Source organism: Emydura macquarii, unplaced genomic scaffold (genome assembly GCF_026122565.2).
Source record: "Emydura macquarii macquarii isolate MOO-44397 ecotype Brisbane River unplaced genomic scaffold, CSIRO-AGI_Emac_v2 contig_2473, whole genome shotgun sequence".
NCBI lineage: Eukaryota > Metazoa > Chordata > Testudines > Chelidae > Emydura > Emydura macquarii.
Genome location: NW_027132610.1, coordinates 23,681,843 through 23,704,403, shown reverse-complemented (window position 1 = coordinate 23,704,403; position 22,561 = coordinate 23,681,843). Strand labels below are relative to the sequence as shown.

General features: G+C 41.8%; 2 protein-coding genes across 2 annotated transcripts; one reads left to right on the top strand and one right to left on the bottom strand.

Annotated features, from left to right (window-relative positions):
- Positions 1–6,084: 6,084 nt before the first annotated feature.
- LOC137162860 (snaclec bitiscetin subunit beta-like) lies at positions 6,085–13,304 on the bottom strand. The gene is made up of 5 exons (XM_067562769.1): positions 13,244–13,304; positions 10,470–10,690; positions 8,953–9,090; positions 7,816–7,951; positions 6,085–6,780 (listed from the first exon to the last, which is right to left on the bottom strand). The coding sequence occupies exons 1-5, from the start codon at positions 13,302–13,304 to the stop codon at positions 6,698–6,700; spliced, it is 639 nt and encodes a 212-aa protein (XP_067418870.1). The 3' UTR covers positions 6,085–6,697.
- Positions 13,305–17,230: 3,926 nt separating this feature from the next.
- On the top strand, positions 17,231–21,790 carry FAM216B (family with sequence similarity 216 member B). Its single transcript, XM_067562768.1, has 4 exons — positions 17,231–17,285; positions 18,344–18,611; positions 19,745–19,865; positions 21,027–21,790. Exons 2-4 carry the CDS (start codon positions 18,513–18,515, stop codon positions 21,212–21,214), a joined length of 408 nt encoding a protein of 135 aa, XP_067418869.1. The 5' UTR covers positions 17,231–17,285; positions 18,344–18,512; the 3' UTR covers positions 21,215–21,790.
- Positions 21,791–22,561: the final 771 nt, after the last annotated feature.

The window sequence follows — 22,561 nt, the reverse complement described above, 5'->3', positions numbered from 1 at the left end:
TTCATCTTTTTCCTCACTTTGCTGACAGCCAGACTTCACCCAGCCGCCCGCCCCCTCTCCCACCCCATCAGAGTCTCTCAGTCTATCCAACCATGGTTCTTACCATGCCCATCACTGTAGTATTTGAGTGCCTGGCTAATCTCTGTTTCTAGCCCCCTGTTTAATCTAAGCATTTCTAGTATTCCCATCAACTACAGTATCCAAGCATTTGGCGGGTCCTTTTTTTCACTCAACTGGCTAGCTTCCTTGCTCTAGCTCTGCAGTCCCTGTTATTTAGCCTGGGCAATTTACTTGGTATTGTTTGATTGAATGAATATACAAGCACTTCTGGCAATGGCATGTATACTTTGTAATTCACTCTCCATAAATATTCATGCCAGGAAACTGGATCACTTGAAGTGAACACAAAAGCCCTTCTCGGCAGAGACTGCCTTGTTTTGCGTGCTTGTACAGGGCCTAGCACAATGGGGCCTTGATTTTGTTTGCACACTAACATAATACTAATAATCAATACTATTGCTACTACTAATAAGACATGCAAAGATGGCTAACCAGAATTCATGAGATACATTTTTGCATTAACTACCAAATGCTAGTTTTTAAGGATCCCTTTGTAAATCTCATCTACATTAGGGATATTTTTGAAAAAAATTTCTCTATTGCTAACACTGGTTCAGTTGAATTGCTGCTGGTGAGGTTGGGAGGAACTTTCTTTTTGTTTTGTGTTTGTACAGCACCTAGCACAATGGTCCATATCTGGGGCTTCTAGGCACTATGATACTATAACACATAATAATAAGTAGATTGACCTGTTGCGGCTAACACGGTTTTAAGCAAATACCCTTACTGGAAATAGGGCTAATCAACATGGTGCTGAAAATGATGGCTAGAAGCTGTTATGTTAGATCTCCCAAGATAGCTAACACTTGTTCAGCTGAACCAGTATTAGCAATGTTGGAAATTGTTTATAAATTTTTCCTTGTGTAGAGAGGCGTAGAGAAGCAGTAAAGGGAGCAACCTTGTTTTCTTCTCTCTCCAGTATCTTAAATTTCTATTCCTGCTGATTCACAATAAGAGGAACAAAGGAACTTTGCACCATGGGTCGTTTACTTCCCAAATGAAAAAGGTTGGGTTTCCTCCCATACCCCATGTAATTACCCCTTTCCTCTGAAAGGATCCTTTCTTGTGACCACTTTTACTTTCTCCCTTTCTGCTGTGTATTGTCAAACATACTCTTCTCTATGTTAATGCAGCCTCTTCACATAAGTAGAGCAGGTGTTTTGCTACTAGTGCTACTAATTATTAATTGGAAAGTGTTATTTTCTACTTTTTGCCATTTTCCAATGTGCCACCTTCATAAATAAGATACTGACAGAGATAATGTGTCAGTACTAGAAAAACTGTTTCACTGGGAAAGCTGTGGCAGCACCTTTAACACTTTCACAGGGTATTATATTATCCCTTTGTGTATTTCAGCCTCTGCATTAATCATTACCTAGAGGCAAGGAGAAAATTGTTAGAGTCTCTTGAGGTGAAGCCTGTGTCTAAAGCTGCTGAGGGCTCTGCGGTGTATTTCAGTGATTTTGAAGCTGAATTAACCTGAATTCTTTTTTCAGCATGACCAACTGCAGGCTGCCTGCAGAAACCACTTCCCTTCCTGAGAAAGAAGACAGCGGGGTTTACGTGTTTCCTACCAGATCAAAGTAGGGACAGTTATTGGGGTCATTTGTCATCTCTATGACAATAAAGCAAAAGGTGCCATAAGATTAAGAGTCCTTGATTTAGGTCATTTGAGGACCCTGGTGGACTCTTTTTTTCTCAAAACCTATAGCATTTTACTGCAATATTGATCTATCCTTTTGATAGTAGAAGAGAGAGTACTGATATGACAAAAAAAGAGTTTTCCATGTGATTAGCCAAGAATGGCATTTATTCAAAATTGTGCATTTGGAAGAACACACCAAATTTGTGTGATTGTGTGTGAAATCAGGTACTTGCACATGCAAATGAATAGTTACACATCTAACGTCTGTTCACTGGAAAAAAGACAAGCAAAAAGAAAGGCATACAAATTGAAAATTAAGGTACGCATGTAATTGTATGTGCAGGTAACCAGTTTTGGGTCTAAGTGCCCATTTGTGCCCACATTTACCAGATTTGCTTGCATGGTGTAGTAGTTACATGCACAAATAAGGGACACCGTTGTGTGTGCATAGCTTAGAAAATCAGGCTATCATTGTATTATATATTTCTAAGAAAAGTGTCCATTAACATTGTCAGAAGGAGGAAACGCTCTGAAATGACAAGTTGCCTTGTAGAAACAGCCACTATCCTAATGTCACTGACTGCTTGAGGGATGATCTCTCACACGTTAGTAGGCCAAACATATTGGTTGGTTGATTGACAAGACAAAAACACAAACACCACCCTCCCCAGTATGGGACCACCACAGGGACTGGATGGTTTGGTAGGGCTGCGTCCAATTGTACTCTCTCCCATTTCTCTCCAAATTGTCTGCAAGTAGTTGGATGTAACTACTGCACACTCCACCCAAATGAGTCCTCTGTGGAGGAAAATACCCTCCTCCACCCTCAGCTCCATTGTGCACTGCCGCACAAGAACAAACAATGGAGGCATTTCAGAACAGAGACACTGACATTGTAACAACACATGGGAAAATAGCACGGCAAATTGGGTGACAGCTCTCTAATATCCTAACTCCTTCATCAGCCCAACCATCTAGCTCATGCATTAGACTGTAAACTCTCAGGTTAGGAACCATAACTTTCTATGGGTTTACATGGCACCTAGTACAATGAGGCCCTGTCCCTGATTAGGGCCGCTGGGCATTACCGTAATATGAATTATAAATAAAGTAATAATGGGTCAAGGTCACAGTCTATAGATAGAATAATTCAAGTTCTAAGGGCAAGCCAATAATTAATAAAAAGGACAAATATCTTTATCACTGTTAGTGCTCATGGACAAGGCTGGATTTATTGCCCGAAAACTGCAGGCCTTTGTCCATAGAAGAGCTACAGCATGCAGGAGATGTCCCAAAGCTGCTCTGCCAAAATGTCTAAGGGACTGATTTTCACAGGTAACAAGGTGCCTAATGAAGCAGCAAGGCACCTAGTGTGGGGTCCACAAAGGGACTTAAGTGTTGCAAGTGATGCTGAGCATCATGGCACCTAACTTGTAGAGGCCTAGAAAACTCACATGACCAATACTGTGATCTACAAAGCCTGAGTTCGGTGTCTAGATTTCCTATACAATGAATGGGGAGAGATAGGTGCCTAACAATACCATCCATAAAAGCCCGCACCCTCTAAGCCAATGAGCTAGGTATGTCGTAGGCCCTGCTCTTCTCTTGGAGACAGGCACTTAAGGCCAGGCTTCAGGGAGGAAGCCGCTGCTTGAGGGAATGAGTTAGATGCCTGCATTGCTTCACACAAAAACCCCAGGGGTTGGGGGAAGGGAAGGCATCAGGATGCAATGAGATGCTGAGCCTTCCTTACAACTCTCAGCCGGTCGTTAGGGCTCTTGGCTGGGATGCGGGAGACCCAGCTTCAACTGGATTTGAACAGGAGACTCCTATGTCTGAGGAGGGTGTGCTAATCACTGACCTCTGGAATATTCTGATTTTGGAGTGCCCTCCGTCTCTCCAGTTGAAGCTGTTCCACTCTGGCTAAAGAAAGAAAGAGTGGTTGGGTGAGAAACATAGTCCAGTGGTTAGGGAACCCACCTGGGAGGTGGGAAACCTCAGGTCCAGTCCTCTCCTGCTCCAACCACTCTTCCATTATTTATCCACAGTGGAACAGCTTCACCAGGAGAGACAGAGGGAGCCCCACATCAGAGTATCTCACAGCTCAGTGGTTAGAGCACTCTACTGAAAACTGGGAGACCTCCAGCTCAAATCCTTTCAATCCTGATGGGGGGGGGGGCTGAATTGTGGTCTTCCACATTTCAGATGAGTTCTCTAACCACTGGACTAAAAGTGAAGGTTGGCACCACCACCAACACCTGCTCCTTCTCCTAGATTTCGAATGGGACCCAAGCTGGTAGGCAGCCTCTGAGCATGTTTATCAGATAGGACTCTGTCTGTAACATAGGTGTCTGAATGTATCTATTCCCTTGGCCTGTGAATCATTCTGGGGCTCAGGTGGGCAGTAAGATCTGGATAGCTAAAGGGCCATGCTCAGAAGCTGAAACATAGGCATCTAGGGAACATTTACTTTGAAAAGTTACTCACCGAGTGAGTTTAGGTGCCGACAGAGTTCTGCAGGGGTTTTAAGGATTACAATGGAGCCAAACCTGGGTCTTAGGCACATAATTGCCTTTGTGGATCAAGGTCCTAGAGGGATTTTCAAAAGTGTGTAAAGCATGTCAAGCACTTAACTTGCTTAGGTGCTTCTGACAGTCCCACTGGGTGCCTATTTGCATCTTTAAGTGACTAATATTTTGAAAATCTGGCCCTAAATCTTGAACTGGAGGGCCTGGTGGATAGGGCACAGGGTGAGGAGAGCTGGGTACTATTCCCAGCTCTAGTCTGCGCTCACTGTGTGACCATAAGCCATAGGTATTTCCCTTCGCTATACCTCAATTACTTCCATCTGTAAATTGAGGCAATAAAGCTGCTTCGTAAAGTGCTCTGAAATTAATGGATATAAAGTACCACATAGTATTACTCTAGGGGTAAGTGCACCATGTGTGCCTGCAGTCTGTATTCTTGATACTTCTGCTGTCCCTGCCTTCAAAAAAATGCTAAATTATTGATAATTGTGATGGTGGTTTCAGTGATGTGGACGACATGTTCATTAGGAACTGAACTGCACCCACTAACTCGGTTTAGGTAGCTCACCAGTTACCCACTAGATATAGGTCAGGTTTCAGATCCTCTCAACATGGTTCTTTTTAGCACAGGAGATGTAGAATTCCATATCGCTTATGAAACCCCTAACCCAGTTTGCCCTCATGCATTCACCCTGTTTTAATGAAATCCTGGAAGCTCTTGCGAGCATATTATCAAATGGCCATTGTACCTGAATAGCCTTAGCATTCTACGTTAAGAACACTGGTCCCTAAATGCATTCTCTAGGGAGAGAGATGTTAGAAAATAAAATCCACAGGCTGGGCATGTTGCTGATAATGAAATGTGGTGTCATTTGTGGGAACAGGAAGCCCGGATTAACTGGTCCAATCAATCAGCTCGCTCTTTTGAGCTAAACAAATTGCCAAGGAAAAAAGCCATTTTGCATTGTCTAGTGGACTGAGCATGAGGACTGAGAGTCAGAAGCACCTGAATGTTGATCCCAGCCCTACCACTGACTTGCTGTATGATCATGAGCAAGTTATTAACTTCTGTGTGTCTCACTTTCCCCATTTGTATCAAGTGCTCCAAAATATTTACAGAACTTACCTCACCAGTAAACAGTGTGTTAATCAGGTAGTTTTTGTACAGCAGGTAGCCAATATGGTAAACTAACGATGTTATTGAAATACAGTGTTCACCCTGAACGATGGACTTTAGATAAGTACATAACTTCACCTCAGTATCTGTGGTATTCCCTGTTATTATTATAAGGACTGCCACTGATACTGAGGGAACATTATGTATTTATGGCAAAATGAGTACATTTAAAAACATTTCTCACTATTACTCCAACTATTGCAACGTCACTGCTATCAGCAAAAGAGGGAACTCTAGTATAGACAAGGCACCAATGGCAGCTGGTATTTTATGAAGACCTCCTCTGAACAGGGTTAGATGGACACACTGGTTAAAATGCCAGAAGTTGGCCTATGCTAGTGTTCCCACCATTGCTACCAAGGGAAGTTTGTTCACCTAGATGTGCCATCATTACCTGAATGACCCAACTAGTCTTTTGTGATTCTATGAAGATTTGCCAATTACTTACCCGTTTTGAATAGACACAATTACAGAAGGAACTTGCAACTAACAAATAAGTCAAAAACACTACAGTAACTTACAACTGAGAAAAACCAAGTGAAGTTGTTTGTTTACATGGAACATAGTAATGTATAACCTTTAGTTACATAAGCATAAAAACAAGTTTTGCTTCACTTAATAAAATGCCATCCCATGCAATTAACAAAGGTCTATGTCATCTCTCTGTATAATAATATACACATGACTGTTCCATATGATTTGTACTTCTTTTTACAGTTATATTATAGTTCAATGAACTAGCTATTTAACTACTTTAAAATTGAAAATGTTCAACTGACTTTTCTTGGATTTATCTGACATTAAAAAAGGAGAATTTCCAGGTTTTAAAATGTATGAATTGGAATGATTAAATGGTGAAATGAGTAACGTTGTAATGATTTGTAATTATTTAATAATTAAAGAGCTCTCATGAATATTCTTGAAACCCCTGTGGAAAAGCCAAATGGCGCACTGATTTCATCAAACATTCAGATCAAATCAGAATTAATTTTTATAGCATCCTTTTTACAGTGTTCTAAATGCAGTCTACAAGAAACTCACTCTTTTGTATTTGTAGTACTGTTTTCTGTTCTATCTATAGCATATGTGTTAACATTTTGGGTTTTTTAAACTGACATCTTGATTTTTCTCATACTAAAGAACCACTCATTGATCGTTGCTGAACTACATTTTGAGTGAAGTAAAAGTGGTCAGATTTCATCAGCAGCATGGATTTCCTGTTGCAGGTTAAGGGGTGGTCAAGTTGGGTTTGTAACTGCAGATGAATGATAGCTTCCTGTTGCAGTCACAGCCATCCCAAATACCCTGGACTGGGAAAAAAAAGACAAACTAAGATTAAAAGGAAAAGTAACAGAACACGTTATAAATGAGTTTTTCACTCCTGACATGAGCTCATTTGGACTCAGCTCAGTGCCTGGAAAACTAATTCTTCTCTAATCTGTTTACAAAATATATAAATTGAATTAACCAAAAGGTGACATTTTCTCCAGCTAATCCAGGAAATATTGGTCCTACTGGGAGTTTGGGGGTGGGGGGTGTTGGTAGGGCAAGGCTGAAGAAAGCCATGATTAAACAAACATGGAGACTACATTCCTCTTTTGCCCCAGGAGATAATGGTTCATCAAGCAGGGTTGCTTTATAATAGAAGAGCTCTGTGGGCACATAGGATGTGCATGCATGGGTGTGTTTTGGGAGAGAAGTCCAGACCCTGATGAGCAAGGAAACTGTGTCTTGAAGCAGAAAACATCACTGGAATAACGTGTCAAGTTCTGCTATTCACACTTCAAGAAGGATGTTGATAAATTTAAGAGAGCTCAGAAAGGGCCACAAGAATTATTAAAGGACTAGAAAACATGACTTATAGTGATAACCTAGACTATGCTCCCTGAGACTAACAAAGAGAAGGTTAAGGGGTGATTTGATCATAATTTATAAATGCCTACATGGGAACAAAAATGATAATGTTGAGCAGACAAAGATATAATAAGACCCAGTGGCTGGAAGTTGTAGCTAGACAAATACAGACTGGAAATAAGGTGCACATTTTTATTAGTGGGTGTATTAACCACTGGAACAATTTACCCAGGGTTGTGATGGATTTTCTATCATTGGAAATTTTTAAATCAAGATTGGATATTTTTCGAATAGATATTCCCTTGTTTAGACAGGAATTAATTCAGGGACATCCTATGGCCTGTGTTATATAAGAAGTCACACTAGATGATCACAGTGGTCCCTTCTGACCTCATAATCTATTAATCTAATTCCATGATTTTTCATTACCCTCAGACCCTCTCAATAGTATGAATGTTTAAGTCATAAATCAATCCCTGGTTTTTTTTTACCTCCTAAATTTAGGGTCAGGCAGATTCGTGTGTTGAAGATAGTGTTTAATATCCCGCCAACGGTATTGAGAATCAAGTTCAGAGGCCTCTGCATGAAATTCGCCAGTGATCCATCAGTCCATTTCAGAGAACCACCCTGCAGACAAGTAATACAGAAGTTTAATAAGAACTGCAGAGAGGACAGGTATTCTAATACTCTGTTGGGATTGAAAACGAGTGAGTGAGGGGGGGCTTCCACAGAAATGTGTGCATTCTCTTATTGCCTACAGTAATGTTATTGGCCTAAAGAACTGCATGAATAATTCATTTTGAATAATGTATTAGAATAATTTCACCTCTTCTTCCCTTTGTGAATTGTCTTCAAATAGATTGTAATTTTCCTCAATCTATTTGTTATTCAGAAGCGTTCTATAGCTCACTTATGAAGAGTTCATTGCAGGTATTTGATACTCAATTTTTGAGATGTTTGGAATGGACACTGAGATCACATGGTACATTGCTGTCCCTGATTGCACATGTATAACTCATAGAATCAAGTTTCTAGTTCAAATAGTCATGATTACAAATATGAGGTTCATTTTCCTTGTATATTCCACAATACTAGCTTTAAATTCACTGTATCAACAAAAGCTCCTACCAGTAAATGCATTCCCTAGAATATTGCTGGGAAAACAGTCCAAGTGAATTCATTAAAAAATCTGAATGAATATATTCAAAGAAGCTTTTGATAATATTAACTCATCTCTACTGACCTGACATATTGCCAGGCAGAAATTAAACCTAGAGCCCATTATCCACAAGCCAGTTTATCCACCAAGGATTAAACCCTGATCATCCTGTTGTTGATGGTGGGCTAGAGCTGGCTGGAATGTGCGTGTATGTGTGTTTGGTGGGGAGAGGATGGGCTTCTGAAGAATTTTTATTGTCCAAAAAATTATTTATAGCAACTGAAAATATTCTGGTTTTCCACAATCAAAACTAAATTTTTTGAGGGGAGGGGGACGGACTCAAAGCTACAAATATTAAGTTGAAAATCACTGAAAACCAGTTAGTTTTTTATGGAAAATTTTTGATCAGCCCTTCTGTGAGTCTCTCCCAGGGAATTATTATTTTCATGCCTTTTCTGGGTACACTTACCTTCTGGTGACTTCCTCCTGTCCATAACTGGATTGTCCTTTTGTCTGCGTCACCAGCGAGGTTTACAAGGAATTCATTCTCATCTGCGCTGGAGATGCTGGTCAGGTGACCTCCCAATGTGCTACTCTGGCAAACACTCTGCATGGTAAAGCAAATTAGAAAAGGGGGATGTAGAGTGGGAAAGAGAGTGAGGGAAGAGTTTATGAAACAGAAAAGGGAGAGAAGAAAGTGGGAAAAGTTCAGGAATGGGAGTGAAGAGGGAAAGAGAGACAAGAATATAAGAGAGAGTGGATGGATAAGGGAAGTGGAGAATGAAATAGAAAGGGCGGGAAATAGGACAAAACAGAGAAAGTCATATAAAGGGAGCAGAGAAAGCCATAGAAATGTAGCAAGATGAAGGGCAGAGAGTAAGAAGTGTGAGAGGAAAATATAATGATAAAGGGGAAAAACCAGAACATTAAGTGCAGAATGGAAATAGAACAGAAAGGGAGAAAAGGAGAGAGAGAAGAAGAAGATGGAGAAAATGGGAAGGTCAAAAGTGTTTAAGAAATAGTTTGTCTTCTTGTGTTCCCCAGCCATCCACCAATCAAGGTGGAGCAGAGATTTATCTCAACTGTGTTCTGATGAATGGACTGGTGTGGCCTTTGCCTCTGTCCTCTGATAAACAGATGGTTTCTCTTTCCTCTAAAGCAAGAGGTTTCTTTTTCTTCAGCCTGAAACAAAGGCACTGTTTGCTTTGGCCTAAGGGGACCTTGAGAATAAAGGCATTTGTTTTGCCATTTCAACTCAACGCATTCTCATAGTCATAACCAAGGAAGGAGGCAGCATCACTTGGTAAACATTTACACTGAGTGCATTTGACAGAGGTGTTTGCATTTTGAAAATTTGCATATTTTATAAAGTATACCAGTGCAGCAATATAGCACTGGCCTCATCTGGTATCAATGAAACAGGGAGTAAGCACCTACAATTTGGTGGAACATAGACAAGGCAAAAGGAATTTGCTCTTCAGAAGTGTTCTTATGAGGAAGAGAGAGAAAAGTTATGCCTTGTAAGGGATGAGTTAGCAAATTCAGAGTGGGAGTGGGACATCACAAACAGGAAAATGACCCCCAATCTTTCCTTCATTTTGGCGTTAGGATTTTAACAACGACATAGATATTCTCTGGCTTGTTCCAGAGTTTAGACAGAAATATGCCAGTGTTCAAAGGCAATGAATCCTGACCAGCAGCGAGAGATGGCGTTAAATGAGAGCTGTGCTCAGATTTCGAATGATCCGAGAGCTGAGTAGGAATTGGTTCATAGCTACCTGAGTGTCTCACATGGCAAAGCAACGTGCTGCTAGCTCACCACTAGGCTGGATTTACACATTCAGCCCTGAAATGTGTATCTGCCAGGATTGATACATTTCAGCAAAACCAGAAAGGAAGGAGAAAAGAAACAAATAAAAAAAAAAGATAAAAGAAGATAGAACAAAGAAGAGAGAGAGCAAATTCTCATTTTGAAGAACCTGGTACCTCAGCCTCGGCCCATGTTTTTTGCTCCTGGACAAACATGTAACACTGGCCCATCTGACTGATCCATCCTTCCCGGCAGGGACCTTGGCAAAATTCTGACTCTACTAAAGAGGAGTCAGACTGATCTGAGACTTGATTGTTCTCAGATGAAGGCTTATGGTTCCCAAATATGCTTTCCAAGAACCGGACGTCACGACGTTTGGCATCTGGGTTCTCGTCACCTATGAGAAATACGAACCGACTTCCAGAGAGAGGTAGGGGAAGAACAAAAGTCCACATCTCTCTCTAGACAACATGTTTCCCTCTCACCTTGGATGTCTCTTTAAATCTAGGTGAACTAAATTAAAACAGTTCCTAGGGACAGTGTATATAAAGTGAAACAAGGATGATTTACTTAACATAATTAAGAGCAAACGCTGTACTAGATATTCAGTGGGATAATTATTTCCTTGACTTTTCTAAAAAATAGAATGTGTGACTCATCAGCAAATGAAGCATGCTTGTCTTAGGAGCCTGGTTCTGATGAGGGCATAAACAATATTAGTGTGCTGCTATCATTGCAGGGTCCAGTGGACACTTCTCTACTTCACAAAACCATGCAGTAGTTGGTTCAATGAATCACAGCTTGCTGATTCTTTTCTGGCTGTGCCCTTTGGAGAGAGATTGGGGGTACAGGAGATCAGAACCGAAAGACACTAGCAGGTATTTGTTGGTCCTCCAGACTCAAACAGCAGATCAGGAGCAAATGCATTAGCACAACTTTGTCAGGGAGAGCCCAGGACTGGACTAGCAATCGGAATTGCAATCTGGAGCTGAGATGTGTCAACAAAGCTTTAGGAGAGAAGGAGAAATGCTACAATACAGGTCTGTCAGGCCAGAATGAAGATTAATTTTGTGAAAGTTATTGGAGTCAATTTTTTCCCCACATCCATCTTGGTAAACAATCAGTTTATTCAGTTGGATTCAACTTCCAAATATCTTTGATTTCTCTCCTCAAACCACATATGCAGCTTGTAATTTCCTCTACCTCCTTAAAAACTGCTTGTGTTCATTCAAGTTTCATCTTGTGGAAGGCCTGTTTTCCCCTCTAGAGGTAGATGTGCCTGGCGCTAGCCCAGCAACCATAGGGGAGGAAGGCGCAAAGAACATTTTCATCCCACCACTCTCCCCTTTGAGCTCCCTGGCAGGAGACCTGCACTCTCCTGCTCGCTCTTGGACTCAAGCCATCCCAAAGGATGAGGGGAGGGCGTGAATTATGGTGCTGCACCCTTCCTTCAACCCCGCCTCCCTCCCCCAGCAACCAGCAGGCCAGGTGCTAACAGGGGAGCGAGCAGCACCACCCTCAGGGACAAAACAGGCACAGCACAGTGGTCGTGCTTCCACTGCACTCTTTGGACTTCTTTGACAGATCCCTCCTAGAGCACTCCTTAAGGTGGTGCAGGTCCACACCTCCTCTAATGCAAGGGCAAGTCAATAGCACAATGGACTCCTCCATGTTCTGTCCAACTAACAAACATCTGTTTCTTTTCACATGCAGCCTAAACATGTATATGCACATTCTCTCGCCCCTCCATCCCCCCACATATCATAGAATCATAGAATATTAGAGTTGGAAGGGACCTCAGGAGGTCATCTAGTCCAACCCCCTGCTCAAAGCAGGACTAACCTCAGCTATATCATCCCAGCCAGGGCTTTGCCAAGCCCCAGCTTAAAAACCTCTAAAGATGGAGATTCCACCACCTCTCTAGGTAGCCCATTCCAGTGCTTCACCACCCTCCTAGTGAAAAACTTTTTCCTAATGTCCAACCTAGACCTCCGGCCCTGCAACTTGAGACCATTTCTCCTTGTTCTGTCATCTGCCACCACGGAGAACAGCCTAGCCCCATCCCCTCTGGAACCCCCTTTCAGGTAGTTAAAGGCCGCTATCAAATCCCCCCTCATTCTTCTCTTTTGCAGACTAAACAAGCCCAGTTCCCTCAGCCTCTCCTCATAAGTCCTGTGCTCCAGCCCCCTAATCATTTTTGTTGCCCTCCGCTGTACTCTCTCCAACTTGTCCACATCCTTTTTGTAGTGGGGGGCCCAAAACTGGACACAATATTCTAAATGCGGCCTCACAAATGCCGAATAGAGGGGAATAATCACTTCCCGCGACCTTCTGGCAATGCCCCTCCTAATGCAGCCCAATATGCTATTAGCCTTCTTGACAACCAGGGCACACTGCTGACTCATATCCAGCTTTTTATCCACTGTTACCCCCAGGTCCTTTTCTACAGAGCTGCTGCTCGTCGGTCCCCAGTCTATAGCTGTGCATGGGATTCTTCCTTCCTAAGTGGAGGACTCTGCACTTCCTAAGTGGAGGACTCCGCACTTTTCTTTCATATCCTATACCTGTCAGTCTTAAAGCTGACTTTTCTCATTTTATCCCTGCCCCAGTCATCATACTTGAAAGAGCTGTACTGCTGGATTGAGGGCAGGGCTTGGATTGTCAGGAAGTACTGCGGACCTTTTGCAGCTCTTTGCATTTAGAAGGTTTGTGCAAGGGCACATCCCACTGGGCTTGGTTCCAACCCTTGCTCACAGTCACTGTATTCCAGACATGGTAATCAATACACCAAATTCATTCTACATTTCTAAAACCTCCACAAAGCCTCAGACTTTCTACTCTATTAACTTTGAAATAATTCTGTGCTGCTAACAACAAGAAAAGCCAATCGGGGAGGCTACTCTTTTTCTTAAACAGCCTCAGACAGACATTCTAGATGCATTATACTCACCTTCCAAGCCTGGGAGAACCAGTACTCCTAGGAGCAGGAACAAAAACGGAAAGGACTTCATTGCTAGGAGATCTTGAAACACTGTTGCCTACAACCTGGAAATACGAGGCAGAAGCTGTTCATCCAGGCACCTGACCGCTGCTCAAAGTTAGAGATGGAAGAGACCTGCCAGGGCAACTCCACTGATGTCAGTGTAACAGAGGGGAGAAATGATGTCTTTACATCATACTTAATCTCCATAGATGGAAGATGGCTCCATCATCAAAGTGACTCATTATGCTGTGTAAAATTTTCAGAAGTGCCTAGGTGACTTGAGAGTCTGAGGGCCATCTTCAGTCGTGATTTAGGGCCAGATTTTCAAAAGTATTTAGGCACCTAAAGATGCAAAAGACGCCGAGTTGGGATTTTCAAAAACACCTATGAAAGTTATTTGCCTAACTCCCATGGTAAGTGTTAGCCCTAAACTCATCTTGACTACACACCTCTCCGCATAGACTTGCTCCCACATTCCATTTCCTATTCCTTTGCTCATTACGTTTTAAGTGTTTTCAGAAATGGGGTTTCCACCACTTCCCTTTGGGATGCTATTCCACATGCAAATAGATGTCACGGGCAGAAATTTTGCCCTGTGGTTCACGCTAAATATTCTCCTTCCTAATTCTCTCCCATTCTTCCTATTTAAAACCCACTTTTCTAAATAAGACTCCTTCATACACTTCAGATACACAGAGACAATTATGTCCTCCTCCCCCACTCCACCTCATGATTTATTTAGACAAATTGTACAGTTTTAGCTCTTTTAATCTTCCTTTGTAAGTCTGTAGCTCCAGCTCCGAAGAGGATAGACAGCAGTGAATGAATGAAGAATAGCAATAGCATCCTTCAGAGGCAGCTCAGCAAGAAGTTGCTGTGCCGTCACTGTGGAGAAGCTTAGATGACACTTTTATAGTCTAGTCTCAATAACACATTGAACTAATGATGGACTGAATAGAAGGAAAATAGCTGCAATAATAACGGCAGGAAAGGGGTAAAATGGATTAACTGGATACTAAAGAAAGAAAGGCAGAATAACCCAGAGAAAGGAACTTTGTCACCATGATGAATGAGGATTTCTCCATGGACTCTAGTTAACCTTAATGTGAATCACACCATGGCTAACTCTGATACACAGCAGGCCAAACTCAACCTTAATGAAACTTGGTTTAGCTTGATGGTGATTTTCATTACACTGGGACAAATCTCAGAGTAAGTCCATTTAATTCATTGAAGTTACTCTGGATTTACACAAGTGTAGTGAAGATTAGACTCAGGTCCAGAGGGTTGAAAACACCACCCACAGTGATTAAGGGAAAGCGTATATATAGAAAGAAATATATAAAGAGGAACATAATCATCAGAAAGACAACACTAGGTATTTGTGTATATGTGAAAAGTGCATGTATAGATCTAGAAAGAAAAACAATAAAATAAATAGACAGAGGGAGAAAGAGAACGAGAGACATGCAAAAAGAGGTATAGTTAAAAAAAAAAGATGGATAAATACCAGTACTGCAGAATTTCTCTCTCTCTCTTTTTTTCTTCCACCTTTTCACTTCGCTGTGAGACAAAAACTCTGTCTTTGGGGTATTTATGATGCCAGTTTTGGCAAGGATGGCTACTCCCTTTGGTAAATGAGGCCAGCTTCAATATTTAGCTTGAAACCTTTTTTGTATAGGCTCTATACAAACAAACGTGGGTGGAGTCCAATTCTGACATTCTGCTATTTTAAGCATCCAGAGTTTGTTTATCAGGTCCTTTCAGAAACACACCTTAATCTGAAGAGTCCACTGAGCTATGACATGAGAACAGATAACATGCTCCCTTCACAACATGGGAGGAGGATTGCCAGGATTGCCCTTATTAAAATAGGCTACCAGTACCGGTCCCAAACACAAGAGTAACAAGTAATATTTAGGCCCATCATTGTAGAATACTGCAATATTCTTTGTCTAAGGGAGGATGAGGACAAGGTAAGGGAGCAGAGAGAGAGAGAGAGAGAGTGGTGTCTGTGTGTGAGTATATATTCTGCGGAGCAGGAGCCTAGAATTGAGAGAACACTGGAAGCTATATTTCTTATCCTTTCAGATGAAGATATTCCCTTCATGACATGGCTTGGGTCTGTTGACGAAGCAGGGTCAGAGCAGAGAACCTGTTCAAGCTCCATTAAACATATACAAACTCCTCCCGCCATACCCTTTTCTTAAACCTTGTGCAAACACCCTCATGTACAGTAAATACTTCCCATATCCATTAAATGCTCTGAATCATATTATGTGATTGGGGCATGTGTAAAACCCAAATATTTATTAAAAGGGTTGCAATGAACTCCTCTCCCTCCTTCTTTACACAGATATAGACTCATCGCCACCAGGTCCAGGAAGAGGTGTTCCTTAAAGCTAGTCCTGGCTCTTTAAAATTGAAAAGAGGTGTAGTGATTAGTTGGGGTGTATTCATTACAGAGACCCCAGGGTATGGATCCTAGAGACTCCTTAAAGATGGACAATGGGATTGGTTATGTATAGCTGAAGGTTGTGCACCCCAGTATTAGATTTCCCTTTGTTTTATTTTACAAAAAGCATATGAGGACCTGACTGCTACCCTAACCCACAGTGGGACACATCTAATCAGGCAAGTTACTCACAATGTGAGTAACTATTGCAGTCGTATTCTTTATTACTAGGCTGCTTCTGCGGCCTTAGGCTCAGCCATCCCGAGTAATGTGGTATGGGAAAAGGTGTTTGATGTTTGTTTTGTGGCGAAGGGCCGTGTGATGAAGGAGGATTATGTACTAAACCTATAGAATGAGGGTAAATAAGCGCTCTGAGTATTTTACCCACTTCTCATTCTCACCATAATATATTTATAAAAGAACCAGTTTCTGAGTGCATGCCATTTACGATATAGCAAAATGTCTCTCCACTACCATGAGATGAATACATAGTAATGGAACAAATTCATTTAATCAATGGATCAGGCCTCTCTTTACTTTGTTCATGACTAGTCTGTGAACTGATAATGATTTTCTTGATTGTATTCATTATTTGAAATAACACACTAAATACTTCCTGCAGATAATTCTTAGATTCTTTGTGAGTAGCTCACTGAGCATATTAAAAATTTGTGCTATTTTGATCAGGCACATAAGTCATCTTGTATTCTCCCATTTCCTGCCTGCATGAGGATAACTCTGAGAAGAAGGTTACAGAGCATGCATTTAAAATTTGCTTTCCAGGAATATCCTGCAGTATTCTCTGGAAATTCACTGTTTCTATGAACATTCCTACCCGTCTGTTCATTTGCTAGAATAATTCATCGAAAGTAAATACAGAAAGTTGCTGGACAGGATTTTCAGCTGACTTAGGCACACAAGTCAATGGGGCTTGTGATTCTACCCCACTTAGGTCTATTTGAAAATCCCTCCTGCTAACACAGTTTGAAACACATTTGTTGATAAATTTGAAGGAATATTTATAGAATGTTTTTGCAGGATTCACCTGGGACTATTCTCTATTCTCTCTACCTCTATAAAACTGTCTATCTGCTGTTTGTTTCTCATAATATGGGCATGCTCCATTTCCCAGCACACCTGTAGGTGGAAGGATGCACTGTGCTATTGGAAGTGCTGTTCTTCAAAATTAATGCATTCTCGGTCTCCCGATCACCCCAGCTGTCTGTGCACAAGTGTTTTTATAACTACAAAATAATGACTGAGCAAACGTTTCATTTAGCTGTTCAGAAAACAGCCAGATCATTGGGAGAATTACAATGGTCAAATGATCCCTACACACAGCAAAGATTTGGTCATTGTAAAGAATCAGCAGGTTGATGGTCAGAAGTTGTTTAAGGCACTTAGCCAACTTCCCAGAGTTCCTTGTAACTCTCTTTACCCCCTCCTATGTTGCTAGGATATTTGTCAACAGAATGAAAGTGACAGTTCCTGGGGAGAAACTGAATTTTATATTAACATTGTCGTCTATGGAAAAGTGAGGCTGTATTTCCAGGGGTGAGTCAGAGCTGAATAGAATTTGCTTTATGTATGGAGTCTTTCATATTCTAGGTATCTCAATACACAGCACTAAACTAAATGCTAGACAAACACAGCAGCTGTTGTGCATTAAGCAGCAGCACACACAGCTGTGGATGTTAGAAGCAGTTCTCCTGAAACGGGGGAAGGGTGAGGGGGTGGGAAGAAATGTTGACCAGGATTATCCTTTAGATGCCTTTTAGGATAGTGCTATAGGGATCTTTGATTTCACCATGGGCAGAGATGGGGTGGGAGCATCTTGCTTTAAATAGCCTATGATTTCAGGAAAGATTTAATTGCTATGCTTTCCTCCGTGCCTGAAATGCCCTTCCAAATCCTGCCTGTCATGTAACCTCCCTTTCCTTTATATTCCTCCTCACAACTCACCTATTCCCATGGTCTCTCCAGTGTTGGCTTCTAAACCCACACTTCTACATCCACACTACCCTTCTAAAGTAAGTAGGATAACAACATTTAAAAAGCTGACAGTGCAGTGACCCAAAGTATAAAACAAGCAACCTTATTAGCTTGCCCTGTCTTGTTTCTCCTTCTGTTACGTCATACCATATCCAATTTACCACTGAATAGCAGCTTCCCCACAATAGCTTCCCCACAATAGCAGCTTCCCCACAATTGACTTCCTTGGGATTTCTTGTGGGGGTAAAGTGCTACTTAATGTAAGTAAGGGCATCAGAATCTGATCCTTTGGGGCAGGGATTAGCTATGTAGTCTCTCTGTAAATCAGTAGATATTTACCTTAATCCCTAGCACCAGCACTGTACCGTGGGTGAAGAGGGATAGGAAGGGGTCTCCATTTTAGCACAATGGAGTGTGTGGTCTGCATGGTTTCCAAGCTCCATTTTGAAGGGTGCCAATTTCCAATTCACAGTTATGAGAACAAAGCATTTGCACAAAGGAAAGGCAGCCAGAACTCTCGTTTTGGTTCTTCTCTTCCCCTGGGCTGTACCCAGATGCAGGTAGACATTCCAATGAGACACAGAGATCCAGTTCCAGTTCTTCTTTATGCTTCTTTCCAGGGCCTCAACGAGAGTCCATTCCATGGTGGGTCTGGAAATTTAGTTTTGGTTTTATTCCTCCCTTCCAAGGACGTGTACTGGATATTTGAAAGACCATGATTCATTATTGATATAAAGTTTGGTTTTTTCTCATATTTTGTGAACCTGTCTTTTGAGAGGCTGAGTAAGGATGGGTGAAAATTGGAAGAGGAATCATGGTCCCTGCCATTCTCCAAAAGTTTCGTGCATACAAGTTCCTCCATCTGCTCAGGATACTTATTTACTGAAGGTAAACATACCAATAGAAAGCTAAACTAGGCTTGCTCTGGGTTTCACTCACTGCCCTGGGATCTTCCTTAACTCTTTTGCTTAAATGAAACAAAAATGTCCTTTTAGCTAGTATATAGAAGAGTTAAATCCTGTCTCTGATTTGAGCTATATGACCTGTAACAGCCTTTCTCATCCCTTAGATGACACTGTCACCTTGGCCCCAGTTCATGTCATTCATTTAACCTTTTACTGGTGTGCTTCCCTGGAACTGATTCAATATGGTACCCAGCAGGCTGTAGAAAGGAGAGGTGTACTGAGGACCAGAAAAGGTCGGAGACTCAGGGTGAGAAGGCAGCAGTAGAGGAAAAAGGCACATCAGACAGAGACCAGAAAAAGATCTGGGAAACTAATAGCAAGCAGGGGGAGCGCCAGAGGTCAGAGACATTGTGTATGCCAATCCCCAGCACAGCCCCTGAAAAGCAATGATATGCTCCAACTTGGGTTCGGTTTTTTTGACAGTCTGCATAGAGAAGTGAGGTTATAGCAGAATCACAAATCAGCCTCTAATTCAAGCACTACCCAGAACAATTAAAAACAGACTTGTAGGCTAAGCAAGAAGGTCAGAGCTGAGGCACGGAGTAAGAGGGAAAACAAAAGCCGGAGAGAGAGAAGGGCATGTGAGTGACTGGGTGGGGGAAAGGGAAGGTAACCAAACAGACATGCAGGCATCATGAGGAAAGTGAGAAATACAAGGGACTGGATCGTGTCAGGAGATCAGTGTCTGCTATTTGTATCCTAAATGAAGTGAGGCAGGCATGAAGAGGAAAGAAGGTAGGGATGGGAGAAAGCACATTAACGAGTGCACGTTATTACAAGTATCTGGTTACACTCCAGGAGCAGAGGCAACATCTTAGAGGGTTCTATTCATTCTTGTAGTCTAGTTTCTCAGTGTATTTAAATGGTTAACAATGTTGCAAATAGAACTTGCCTGTAAAAGTTTCTTCCGCGGGTTTAATTACTGCTTTATTTAATAAAACCCCCTGCAATAGAACAATGGACTGAATCCCCTTTTTACAGTTTGAAATCAGTTTTGAATCAAATGTAAATGTAGTCCTATCAGTTAAATTGCCATGTGCTGCTTTGCTCTGACAGGACCTGAAGCGAGGACAGAAATGTTACCTCTACAGTATCATGAGACTTTATGACAGTAAACCTATGAGGAAAATGCTGTCCCATCAGTATGTGCTCAATCTCCAGTGCCAGAATTTGCTGGGTAAGTGCTGCTTGTATTGCTATGTGCATCAACAATCTAGAGAAATTGGAGTCTGGAGGATAAACTTGGGGCTTGAGGGGATTACGATGAGAAATTGATGGTGCCATGGAATATACCAGACACACAAAATGGAGCCTGCTTGTAGGTGGAGATCAGGAAGCCATTGGCTGATGAGCTGTGCCTTCCTCAGCAGAGACCAGTGTAGCAAACAAACAGTAAAACTATGTAGGTTTTCATTCATTCACAGAGTGCCTAGCCCCAGCTTGGGGTGGTGCTATTTACAGAAATGATGAATGCATAAAATCAGAGGATAAAATCTAAAGTTACTATGTCAGCTCCTTCCATCAAGTTGTCTGATAGCCATTATCTTCATCCAGCCATCAAATCCCTCATCCCATCCTCTTACGAAAAGCCCACAAAAATCAGATGGATCTGATGTGGCATGCCTTGAAGGTCAACAGATTTGGGCTTTTATAGACAATGAATTTGAGTGGAAGATCTTTCATGGACATTGGCCTACCAGCAGCACCCTCTCCACACCCACGTCTCCCAGCTCAAAGAATGGTTAGCTCAACTGCCTGTGCTGATCACAACTGCAGTGATATCCACACAGAGAGGTAGTCTCTGAGGTAGCTGGGTCCCAAACTATTTAGGATTTTGTTAGGTCAAAATCATCGTCTTAAATTCTGCCCAGATTACAGGGAAAAGATTACGGTCCATGTAATTAGACAGAGTTCAAAAATGGAGTCAAGCAAGAGAAATTTTCTTATCTGGTTTAAGCTAGCACCACAGATGCACAAGTCTCAAATATCATTTCACATCAGGAACAATGTCACATCTCCGTGAGACAGCAGCTGCCAGCAGAAGGGGCGGAAGCTCTAATTGTAATTATAAATATTACTTTCAGACTTCACAGTTCATGCATGGCAAGGAGTAAATCTCATCCCATCAATTTTGACACACCATGCTGCTCGCAGTGATACTGCTGTATCACTTGTTCAGCTCAGTTTTATATACCACTTGATGCTTTTCCAGCACAGGTTCTCATCTCTGGTGAATTTATTGGTATGCAACATCCCTGTCCATCAAAGACATAGCAATTGTGCATGTATGTGTGTATGCTACTTGATTCCTGTCCATTTTCCCTATCTTCTCTCCCAGGTCATATTACTGAGCATGAAGTCAGGTTTTACACCTCCTTCCTGGATCAAGCTGAAGAAAAAGACCCAAGGAAGGTCTCAGCTAGAAACAGCACCTCCCTGAAGTCCAGTGTTGGGAAAACTCAGTTGGGATTAACAGGTTGCAGTTCATCGATTCTAAGGCCAGAAGAGACCACTGTGATCGTCTAGTCTGACCTCTTGTATAACACAGCCGATAGAAACTCCCCAAAATATTCCCTTTTTGAACTAGAACATCTCTTTTAGAAAAAGTTCTAATCTTGATTTAAAAATTGCCAGTGATGGAAAACCCACTGCACCCCTTGATAAATTGTTCCAATGGTGACTCTCAGTGGTAAAAAATTGTGCCTTATTTCCAGTCTGAATTTGTCTAGCTTCAGCTTCCAGTCATTGGATCTTGTTATACCTTTGTCTGCTAGACTGAAGAGCCCATTTTCAATTTTTTATTTTCCAGGTAGGCACTTATAAGCAATGATCAAGTCACCCCTTAACCTTCTCTTTGTTAAATGAGGTTGGATTAGAAAAGACAGCATGGACATATTCAGGTCTCAGTGGAAAGATGTCTGATAATTGTCTGTCATTCACGAACCTTTTTCTGATAGACTCTGGCTCTGACGTTAATAGATATAAACTATCCCTCGCTTAGACTTAATCTCTAACTTTCCCACCAATTTTTAGGAATTCACAGTGACTGAGTTCAGCCAGCTGGACTTGGTGAGGTCTGGAAGGCTTGGCAATTTGCCCATCCTTTTGTGTTTAAAACATTGGCTGTATTTCAGCATTAAAAAGTTTGCGATGAAGACTGGTATTTCTGAGTTGTGTGGTAGTGGGAATGGTTGTGTTGGCTGTTTTACAGAAGACAGAGGTCTGTAACAAGAGCAGAATGGGAAGAGCTGGATGGCAGACAGCATAAAGCAGCATCCATCTGGCTGTGGCATTGATTTAGACTGGGATTTTCAACGGAGCCTGAGGTAGTTAGATGTCCAAAGACAAAAGACTTTTAATGTAAATTGGGTGCTAAACTCCCTTAGGCCCCTTGGAAATCCCAGCCTTAAACACAAAATGAAGAATGCCAATATATAATCAAAATTAAAACTGTTCCACCAGATGAACTTTTTGCTGGACAAAATGGAGGCAGCTACTCTTTTTAAACTCTGGGAAGTGACTTGCATGACCATGGGTCCATCTTATGTCTGTCTCCTCCCTTTAGGAACAAGACCTGGTCCACTAGCTCCCATTTCACCTCCTTCACTGTACTGCATAACTGCTTTGACTGGATTTGCACCCACAACCATGTGACAAAGTGACAGATATTGCATAAGCCAGATATTCTATTTCTGCATCCTATGAAGGGCTTTCCCACCACAACGATGTCTGAAAGAACTGGGTCTCTTCTCCCCAGAACAATTAGATTCCAACCCCATCTCCCCTAGCCCTAGGTAGGGCAACAGTGAGATCATCCTGAACTGTTCCCCCTTTAACAACCAGATAAGAGGAACCCAAATCAAGTTCTCTTGC